General features: G+C 34.4%; 1 protein-coding gene and 1 pseudogene across 2 annotated transcripts; both read left to right on the forward strand.

The window, feature by feature from the left end:
- Positions 1-2746: 2746 nt before the first annotated feature.
- Positions 2747-5412, forward strand: LOC140864198 (disease resistance protein RGA2-like; annotated as a pseudogene).
- Positions 5413-6050: 638 nt separating this feature from the next.
- LOC140864197 (uncharacterized) lies at positions 6051-10863 on the forward strand. 2 transcript variants are annotated; one of them, XM_073268191.1, is made up of 9 exons: positions 6051-6657; positions 7059-7579; positions 8418-8468; positions 8543-8650; positions 9593-9688; positions 9833-9931; positions 9990-10049; positions 10153-10221; positions 10400-10863. In XM_073268191.1, exons 1-8 carry the CDS (start codon positions 6165-6167, stop codon positions 10216-10218), a joined length of 1494 nt encoding a protein of 497 aa, XP_073124292.1. In that variant the 5' UTR covers positions 6051-6164; the 3' UTR covers positions 10219-10221; positions 10400-10863. The 2 variants fall into 2 exon arrangements, with proteins under 2 accessions (XP_073124292.1, XP_073124291.1); XM_073268190.1 differs by having other exon boundaries at positions 10443-10863.
- The last annotated feature ends 621 nt before the right edge of the window (positions 10864-11484 follow it).

Here is an 11484-nt window from a genome sequence, read left to right on the forward strand (position 1 = left end):
CATCTATCTTAGTGGACTGGATAGACTCAGGCCCAAGTAGCAATTCAAGAATCTGTTAAGAGCAGTTGGCTTCTCAACCGATCGAATAAAATAGTCAGCTGGAAGATTGGGTAGATATATACACAAGCAATTACAATAAAAAACACACGATCAAGACTGAGAGAAAAAAGAAATACAAGGCAGAGAAGAGAGAAAGCAGGAATAAGAGCCAATAGTGTATAGATCTTGTTGTATTCTTGGTTCAATTCAAAAACTTGTATTTGTAAACTTTCAGTGGTGATTCAATAAATCTTTCTGGGGTTCCTCCGTGGATGTAAGTCATGCAAATGACTGAACCACGTAATTGATTGTGTCCTTTGTGTTGTTCTTTAGAGTTATCATATTCTGCAGTTGAGTTCTTATCAAGAAGTGTTGTTTGTGGTTTTGGGTTTTCTGTTGGATAGTCGATTGTGTTCTTGTTGAGTTTGAAATCGAATTCATTGGGTAAAACTACAATTAGTATCAAATAATAATTGATAATACAATTATTTGATAAGTTGCCAAACATATTATTTATCAATATATAATATTGACGTGACTTACAATTTACTTACACGATTTTTATTTCATTAAATAAGTAGTAAAATTAATATAAGAGTAGTTTAGAAAAAGAACTAGTTAAAAAAATTGGGCGGCGGGGCTATGCGGTTATGCCTAGGGCTGAGCGTTTTTTGTCGGGTTTTAGTTCCCAACCCGATCCGATCGAGTTTAATCGAGCGGGTAGGATAGTTTTTAAAAAATCGAGTCCAAATAGAAATCGACCTGATATTTGAAAGTTGGGTAGGTGTTAGGGGTGAGGAAAAATACCGAAACACCGAAATACCGGAAAATCGTACTGAAAAAATTAACGAAAAAATCGGTATCGGTATGATAAATTTTTTTTCGGTATACCGGTATATACCGAAATACCGAAAAATAATTTTTTTTAAAAATATATATATGAAAATTTTCGGTATACCGACTATTTTGCTGGTATACCGAATTTTTTTCGGTATATCGACAATTTTTCGGGATACCGAATTTTTTTTGAATTCGGTATCGGTACAGGGTATAGATTTTCTCCATACCAAAAATTTGGTATATTCGGTATATGGTACGGTATCGGTATGGAAAAATTTCATACCGATTTTTTCGGTATGGTATACGGTATCCGATTTTCGGTACGGTATAAATATTGATCACTTTATCTACAAGAAAATATAAAACAAAATATTTAAGTATTTCAATTTTTTGGAAAATGAATCCTTATCTAATTTGCACACACTTTGTCAATTTTGACCTTATCATAATAATCTATTTTACATATAATATAATATTGATTTACGTTTATGTCCTATAACTAAAGTATTGTTTTTACTTTTATAACCCTATATATTTTTATATGATTTTACTTATAGTATAAAATGGTGTTATTTTAACAATGGTAAAACTTTGACCTTTTATTCAATCTTTTACATATGTATAGATATAGATATAGAAATAGTGTAAATAAAGGACAACGTTGTTATTTCACAATGGTAAAAATTTGATCTTTTATTCACTCTTTTATATAGGTATAAATATAAATAAATATAAATAAATAAATAATATAAATATAAATAAATAGATATAGATATAGATAGATTTGAGTTATTACTTGATATAGATAGTATTTTTTTTAAAAAACATGTTTAAAAAATGAAAATTTTAAATTGCTTATTATTAATGTCTTTCTGAAGAAATTTGTGGAAAAAAAATAATAAGATAGTGAAGAAATCTTTTGAATTTAGCTTAACACCTTCAACTACGAGAAAAGTTTTTGGAATATGAAATATTGATGATGAATTTTCTGGAAAAATCTATTTGGAATATGAAAAAATGATGAATTTTCTTTTTCTTTTGAAAAGGAAAAAATGATAAATTTTTTGAAACAATTTATTTGTGTTAGGCACCGTTTGATTTGAGTGATAGGATAAGTAATACATAGATAAGTAATATAATGTAAATTAAAAATAAATAAGAAAAAATAGTTAATACATTATTTGATTTGATGGATAGATTATAATTTATTTGATTTAATTGATATAAAATTAATAATTAATAAATAAATAAATAATATGACGAAAATAAAACGAAATTGATTGAGATAAGTTATACATAGATTAATAATACATCAAACCAAACAATTCCTTAGAGTGTTGTGAAATTGATGGTCTTGGTTATTTAATTTTAGTTTACTCATCCATACGGATAATAATGTTTAGTAATTTGTATGTATATAATTATACTAATTATTAAAATTTAGATGACTACGCACGTGAATATTTCTTGAAGTACCATTTTCTTTGTAATTTGATATGTAGTAAATTTTTGTTGAGATATTTTTTTTTTGAAGAATTGTTGAGATTTTTTTATCCTTATATCAATTGGTCAAGTATTTTTTAAAAAAATAAGAAATCAAACATTTCATTAAAACACATTCAATGAGGCTAACGATAGAACGTCAATTTTTAAGTTCAACTGAAATGAAGAAAACCTAATGTATACGGTGAATTGAGATATTTAAAACAGTAACTTTTAAATCTAGTACATTTTTTCCCCTATTTCTCCCTTATTTATTAAGAAAATTCGTTTGGAAATTCATGCAACTCAATAAATCAATATGAACGTGTGGAGCCTAATGGATAGGACAATAATTCAGGGGAAAGACTTTACCAATTGACTTCGTTTCTCATTTTTATCTCCTCAATCTATATTGTTTCCTCGTTCCCATCTCTCACTTCATTGCAATAAATTTCCCATCTGAAAATCTTGAGCTTCAAATATGGCAGCTGAAATACTTGTTTCAACGCTTGTGGGAAGAGGAACATTTGCATCTGGAACGGAAGAGGAACACCTGGTCAGAATCGGTGAGGCCATAGTGAAGAAATGTGGCGGTGTGGCTTTGGCGATAAAGGCTCTGGGGAGCTTGATGCAATCAAAAAGCCGCGAAAGCGAATGGTTAGAGGTTAAAGAAAGTGAAACATGGAATCTACCGGCTCGTGAAAACGTCATCTTTCCTGTATTGATGTTGAGTTATGACAATTTATCTCCACAAATGAGGCAATGTTTTGCTTATTGTTGCATATTTCCCAAGGATGAGTGGATGGATAGGGACGAGCTAATACAACTATGGATGGCAAACGGCAACGGCTTCCTTCACGAAGAAGGCCAAGAGGACTTGTATCTCATTGGCCAATCAATCTTTAAAGAATTGGTTTGGAGATCATTTTTGCAAGATGTCGAGAAACAGCACAACGGATTAATGAGATGTAAAATGCATGATCTAATGCATGATTTGGCAGAATCGGTGATGAGACAAGAAACTTATAGGTTGGCGGATGACAATGTGCAGAAAATTCCACCTAGCTAGAGTTCGTCACTTGTCACTTCTAATGATCGAAGAGAAAATGGATAAGATCAAACTGCGCGTTGATACTTTGCACTCGTTTATTACTCCGGATTATTCACTTTCCTTCGAGTTTGGAGATTTTTTGTTCTATTTTCTCTCAAATCAACTACATTTAAGAGTGTTGGACTCGACGCATTTAAGGGAAATGAAATTTTGGAATTTTGTTCACAAATGGGAACATCTTAGGTTCCTTTCGATGTCATGCGAAAATCTCACGATGCTGCCTGAATCCATTACTCGTCTCCACAACCTTCAGACCTTGTAACTTATAGATACTCACGACCTTCTTAGTTTACCTGAAGGTTTGAAATACATGAAAAATCTTTGGTTTGTGGAACTTGAAAGCCATCGTTCACTTATCTGCACGCCACCTGGACTTGGAGCATTAACTTCCCTGCAAAAACTAAGCATTTTCATTGTGGGCGAAGACACGGCACACCAAATCAGCCAGCTGAAGGAATTAAATCTTGGATGGGAGTTGAGCATCAGAGGACTCGAGCATGTGAGAAACCTTGAAGACGCCAAAGCTGCCAACATGATTATGAAGCGTGATCTGGCAACTTTGTGTTTATCTTGGACAGATGACATAGACATGATATCCATGGAACATTTCGAAGAGACTCTAGAGGGTATCGAACCACATCATAATCTAGAGAAGATTCACATTTCGTCATATCAAGGTTCGAGTTTCCCAAATTGGATGTCTGCTGTTGCGTTTGCTAATCTAAGTGAAATCACTTTGGAAAGTTGTGAAAAATGTGAACACCTTCCACCTCTTGGGAAACTGCTCGCTCTGAAGGTTCTTAAACTTGTTAGATTGAGTTCTATAAGAAGATTGGGTAGTGAATGGTGTGGGGATGATAATAGTTCATTTGTTGCATTGACAAAGCTCCATCTCTCGAAAATGCGTATCTTGGAGGAATGGATTATAGCAAATTCACATGAGAGTTTTCTTGGCTTACAATGGCTAGTAGTAAAGAGATGCCCCAAATTGAATAAACTACCTTTTTTACCAACTCTTAAAAAATTGAAAATCGACATCATGAATCCAGAAATCCTTGGATCGACGGTGGCTACTTCAATTGAATCAGTCGAATTATCTGGCGATGGAGATGAACGTATTCTCCTCACAGCAGGGTTAATGAGTGCTCAAAAGAACCTAAGGGATTTATTATTCGACAATTGCTCTAGCCTTGTATCATTTCCAGCAGCTATTTTGGAACAAGTGCCTTGTCTGAGATCCTTGACATTTGTCTATTGCGCGAAACTTGAATATCCATTATCTGGGCCGCTACAAAGAGTGGTGGGTAACCTCCATGAATTGGAGATACATAGTTGTCCAGAGCTCAAATGTTTGCCAGAAAGCATTCAACAATTGAGAGGTCTTAGAAAGCTGAGCATAATCGATTGTGAGGGATTAAGTTGCATACCTGAGTGGATCGGGATCTTGAGTCATTGTCAAGACTTGATCTTTCTCGTTGTAGTGGCTTGACTTCATTGCCAGATGGGTTGGGGAATCTTCAGTCATTGTCATCATTAGCACTTTGGGGTTGTAGTGGCTTGACTTCATTGCCAGATGGCTTGGGGAATCTCCAGTCATTGTCATCATTGAGTTTGGGTTGTTGTAGTGGATTGAAGTCATTGCCAGATGGGTTGGGGAATCTTCACTCATTGTCAATATTGAGTTTTTATGATTGTAGAGGCTTGACGGCATTGCCAGATGGCTTCGGGAATCTAAAATCACTATCGGTGCTTGATATAAAAGGGTGCAGTCTGATTTTGAGGAAGAGATGCGAGAAATCAAATGGTGAGGATTGGCCTAAAATCTCACATATTCCCCGTATATATATGTGATGTGCTGTGACATTTCTCCTGCTATCATGTCTTTTATATTCAGATATTCGGACTTGTATGCTTTTTTTTAAATGCTGAGACATTTTTCCTTTAATGTTTTTTTAGGCCTGTCTTTTAATGTTTTGAAACTTTATATACCAATACCACCATGAATTTTATCAATTCTTTTAAAAAAATGATACTATTCTTAACTTTAATGCTATATTTCGATGGAAAATTTTGATAGATTTGGACTTTAAAATCCTTAATCAATACAAATCCATTAAAATTGAATGGGTAATTTTTTAATGCTTATATTTCGTTTTCCATCATTCTCGTTTTAAAGTTTTATAACCAAATGCAACCGAACATACTCGAGATGAACAGTATGTACGTTATGATTCAATTGCTTTTAGTTGATCTTTTTTTGTTTTTAAAATTGTTTGTAAAGCTATAATATGGTCATATACTTAATTTTTTAATAGCGAATAGCAAGATCAAACTCTCTACACAGATATACCGCATCATCCAAATTTTAGTATACCAAATAATATTCTCGAGTGTTTAATCAGTTTTTAGAAGGATTATTTCGAGTGTTTTTTGTTTGGTTTTATAACCAAATTTTATATAATTTGTTGGTGCTCGATTCATATTTGAACATAAAAAGATAAGTGTAATCAATACTTTTTGAGAGCAAATAACACTCTCTTTGAAATTAAAGACAAAATTATTAAGCTAAAAGTCGTGTTAGAAAATAGAAACCTCAATGGATCAATTTGATTGGCGTCCAGCGATTTTAGTACAAACATAAAACCCTTAAACCCGTTCATCTCCTCCGAACTCAGCCACCCTCACCGCCGGGATGATGAGCAGATCTTCGCTCATTTCTCGGCTTCTACGCCACCGCTTCTCCTCCGTATCCATAAATCATCCATCTCTGAAACCTCATCCCGCGTCTTATCATTTCTCTTCCCAAATCTCCAGAAATTACGGCTCCAATTCCGAGAATTTATCCCTGAACAAAAGCGTCGCCGCCGCAGACCGTGCAGTGAAAGGACTTTCCAGCCAAATGGGGCGGGATAAAATGCGAGAAAAGGAGGAGAGATTGAAGCTGGGGTTGGATACTGTTGATATTGATGACATAGACGAAGATGATATTGCTGGAATTGATGCGCTTTTTGACAGATTGGCTAGAGAGAAAGGTGATTCGTCCGCAAATAGGTATGAGGAACCTACTGATTCAGAGTCTGATGATGATGAGAGGTTTTCGGCGGACGCAGTTAATAAGAGGGTTGATCAGTTTGAGAAGAAGTTCAAGAGGCATGAGGAGCTCCTTGATAAGTTCACCAGAGCTGGTTTGTTGCCTTGTAGAACACTTTTGTCTGCGTTTTCTCTGGAGCCCTCTTTATGTGAAATAACATCATTGTACAGGAATTATTTTGTGATGTTGGTTTATTGAGATTTATCGATTTAGAGTAATCTGCAAATGGAGTTGATTCCAGAATATGTATATCTATATCTCTGTAAATATATATGTATGACTATATGTTTGTTAAAATAAGTGATATTGGATATGATACAAGCAAGAGTATATGATCATTTCGGTGTAATTTTTTTAATATACAGCCTCAGATGATATGGTTGCAGTGTCGAATTCCTATTGTTAGTGGCAATAGATCGTTTGCTATTTGTGACATATATTTATATATCAACTTTAGCAAATTTTATAAACGTTTGATTTTACAACATTGGGCAGAGACACTTGATGATGCATATAACTGGATGAAGAGAATAGACAAATTTGAGGAAAAACATTTGCGGCTGAGGCCAGAGTATCGGGTTATTGGTGAGTTGATGAGTAGGATGAAAGTAGCTGAGGGTAAAGAAAAATTTCTTCTTCAAGTGAAGTTGAATAGGGCCGTGAGGATGGTGGAGTGGAAGGAAGCCTTTGATCCAAATGATCCGGCCAACTATGGAATCATACAAGATGACCAATCTGGAGCTTTTGTAGATCAGTTGGAGGATTCTCTTGAAAAGGAGCAGCGATCTATGCAAGGCGAGGGGAATGATGATGACTTAGAGTTTGATGATTTAAAGGAGAAGGATACCATTTTGTTGGAGAAACTTAATGAATTAGATAAAAAACTGGAGCAGAAATTAGCTGAATTGGACCATACTTTTGGGAGGAAGGGGAGATTACTAGAGGAGGAAATTAGAGACCTTGCTGAGGAGAGAAACTCATTGACTGAGCAGAAGAGAAAGCCTCTCTACAGGAAAGTAAGTACACATATTTGTCATTTCTTGCACCTGCTGCCCATTTCTGGCATGTACAGCTTCTAATTAACTATTGACCACCTAATTGGCAAAGTTGATACATGAAATTTGTGAATATAAACTTTATCTTCTTCTTGTTAGTGTATCTTCTGTCATTTGGGAACCTGAAAATCGCAAATTGCTGTACTCGAGGATGTTGGGTGGGTTTCTTTTTTGATTTTCTTTTATTTTACTATTTTCTTATTCACTTTTGGAAAGAGGTACCTGTGTGGGTGAAATTAGTTTGTTTCGATTCATAATATCTTTTTTTCCCAACACAAGCAAACACTAGGATGTGAGCCCTACTGGCAGTTAATAACTTCATTTATCCTTTCGGGTAAGCAAAAAACACTCTGGGAGATATAATCTTAGCTACTTGTCACGATTTTATACTGTAATAAAATGTTATGCTCTAAGCAGTAGTCATTCATCTCGGGAAAGGTGGATGCATTTATTTATTGGGTTATTACTCATAAAAAATATATTATTTTGAATCGAGTAGAAAGCCTGCAATCATCACCCCAAATTATGAGATTTAAGTGTTATTTTGTGCCACAACCCATTTATTTTTGTCTACAACGAATTTCCATGACATTTAATGCCAGTCATATCAATATTACATATCCTTTCAAAATTGCTACTTCGTTTTTTTACGTCAATTTTATAATTAATCATTGGTGAATTGGATCAATTTCTTGTTGCCTTCAGGCTTTGCAACTCTCTTTACGTTAACCATCAGAGCATTAATTTACTTGCTGTCCAAGTTTATCTTGTTAATTCAATCTTTCCTAAATGGTGGCAGGGTTTCGATGTTAAGCTAATTGATGTCAATAGAACCTGTAAAGTTACCAAGGTAATTTACCCTCTTTCCTATGTTCACTATCCTCTCTGGAGAATCTTCACGATTATGACTGATAAGTGATGCAGGGGGGGCAAGTTATTAAGTATACTGCAATGCTAGCTTGTGGAAACTATCAAGGTGTTGTTGGTTTTGCAAAAGCGAAGGGTCCAGCTGTCCCAGTTGCCCTTCAGAAGGTAGAAAAGTATATTATTATCCGCCCTTGATTTTTATGGTGGTATTTGTGACTCTTGAGAATTGTTTGGTTGATATCATGGCTACAGTGTGCATTAAATTTTTTATCTGCAATTTTCTCTCATCGAAACATCCCTTTACCTTACTTTTCCATATTTTCTGATTAGTTTGTAATTATCACCCCACATCCGTCCACACAACCCCACAATTCCTCAAGCCACCCTAGGTCTGTATGCAGGCATGCATATATATGTACGTATATGCATATGTCTGTGTATCATTGATACTTTTTTCTGGTTGTTTTTATTTGTGAGTTATTGTCTGTAATGAGTACCATATCAACTCACTCACGAGAAGCAATTTGCGAAATTGGGGGATGCCTATGTGCACACTATGTTTTGCGATGTCCCCTACTGTTATGTTATCCGCCTGGTTTTTTTTATATCTAAAATTTCCCATTATTCAGATCTTTTGGATTTTGATGCCTCTTTATGTCAAAGTCATGTTGGATATTAGGCTCTAGCTGTGGTAAATGTGGGAGAACTGGCTATTTAGTGGTGGTAAGGGAGATGTGGCCGTACTGAGTGGGGCATATGGGGGCTGCCCAGGGCTATGCTCTGTTGGATTTCAGGTGATTTACCAGCTGGTTGTGAAGGGATCACAAGGATTTGACTGCACATTTGACAAAAAATAGCATGAATAGAATTTTATTTCGAAGAGAGTTATCGAAATTGTCTTAAATATCTAGTTGCATGTGATCAGATTTGCAAATGACTAAGCCAGTTCAGAACTTTTGTATCTTGAAGTTCACAAAGGTTCTTCAATTATAAAAGGATTAAAATACAACCAGATATTTGATCATGTGAGCAATTTAGTTTTATCATGTTTGGAATTGTACTAATATGTGTAGGATTATGATTGCATTTGCCTCTTGCTTTCGATAGGCATATGAGAAGTGCTTTCAGAATCTCCATTATATCGAGCGACACGAGGAGCATACAATTGCTCATGCAATTCAGACATCGTATAAAAAGACCAAGGTTTGGAAAAGATTCATCTTCACTTGTTTACAAATCGGTAGTATTTACGTGAAGTTAGATCCCCTCTGGATTACAGTGGAAGAAAACAGAGGTAAATAATATTTTTTCTTGTTTATCGGTCTGACCTTAAATTTCTACCTGTAGGTCTATCTTTGGCCAGCTCGTACACAAACTGGAATGAAGGCAGGCAGAACTGTCCTTACAATTCTCAATTTAGCTGGTTTCAAGAATGTTAAGTCAAAGGTATAAATATTCTACCTAGTTTCTTTTCTCCAGCTGTCCTAACAGTAATATCTTGTAGGTTGTTGGTTCAAGGAATCCTCATAACACTGTCAAAGCTGTCTTCAAGGCGCTGAATGCTGTACGTTAATAAGTGACTGAAAGCTGCAAATTTCTATTTAAACCTTTTTCTTCATCATTTAACTCCCTTTTGCCTTTGGATTTCTTTGCCATTTATTTCATAGATTGAAACTCCCAAAGATGTTCAAGAAAAGTTTGGCCGAACTGTTGTTGAGTCATATTTGCTTTGACAGGTAAGCATACAAAGTTCACTCAAGAAATTTTCGCAATTCCATTTGGTTGAAAAATTTTACACGCTTAGCGAACACATTATTCTTACTTAAGCTGCTGTATTATTCTTTTTCTTTGGCACTTGGCGTGAAGCAGTAGCAAGAGTTTATCATAAATGTATGAATTCCCTCTTTATTTTAGGCTTCAACTGGATGTTATATTGTCCTCACCTTTGAATCGACAGAACCTGCCTCTTATCGGAATGAAGTTATACAAGCTTTGTACAATTGTGGGGTGGTGAAATGATTTGGAATGCAGGTGCAGTGGGCGAAAACATCGAAGAAGAGAAGCATGTGCTTATTCTCTTTGAAGGAGGTAAATATTGGGCTTGAGAAGCTGAGGGGTTTTCTCTCTTTCATGTTTTTTTTTTATTTAAAGAAAAATTCCCAGTATTAATATTCTTGCAAAGACCCTATTGAATCTGGATTCGCCGCATTATTCTATCGGTTATATTAACACGATAATTTGGCGAAGTGTAAGAGTAATGTGATAGTTGTACTTTGATTATGAACTCGATTAGGGCAATAATGTAAGTTCCCATTTTAATCATTGGTTCACTAAGGGTGACTATAACAATAAACCCTGACACCATGCGTTTTAAATATTTATACAAAGTCTTATCGCTATCACCCCTTCTATCTAATGCATTTGCATTTCATTTGGGTTGAGTAATTTGCAATCTATGATTTGAATTTATTATCGTAAGTTAAATCGAGAAAACTCAAATCCATATTCCATTCATCTACTAATCATAATGAATTTCAAAAATGTTTTCAATATTATTATTGTTGAAAATAATGTTGAAAATAAGAGTTGAAAATGTTGAAAATATGTAAGTGATTATGTAATTATTTTTGGACTAATTTTCAATTATATTCTATAAATATGTCTCTAAATTTGTGAAGGAGAACATAATTGAGTGGAGAAAATTTTATAAAGTGTAGTTTAATATATTTTGAGAGTTTGAGAATTTCTTTTTTTTTTTACCATATATATTTATTTTTTACAACACGTTATTAACACGAACTTTTACACTGTGTTTGGAATCATGGATTTACATGAGATTTGGTGGGATTTGGAATTGAAAATATCATTTAGTGTTTGGCAAAACGGGATTTCAAAACGGGATTGATATTTAATAAGATTTGATGAGATTTCATTTAACTAAGTGAAATCCTTATAAAACTGGTCGGATTTTATGAGATTTCATGGGGTTTGAGTTTATA

Source organism: Henckelia pumila, chromosome 4 (genome assembly GCF_033568475.1).
Source record: "Henckelia pumila isolate YLH828 chromosome 4, ASM3356847v2, whole genome shotgun sequence".
NCBI lineage: Eukaryota > Viridiplantae > Streptophyta > Magnoliopsida > Lamiales > Gesneriaceae > Henckelia > Henckelia pumila.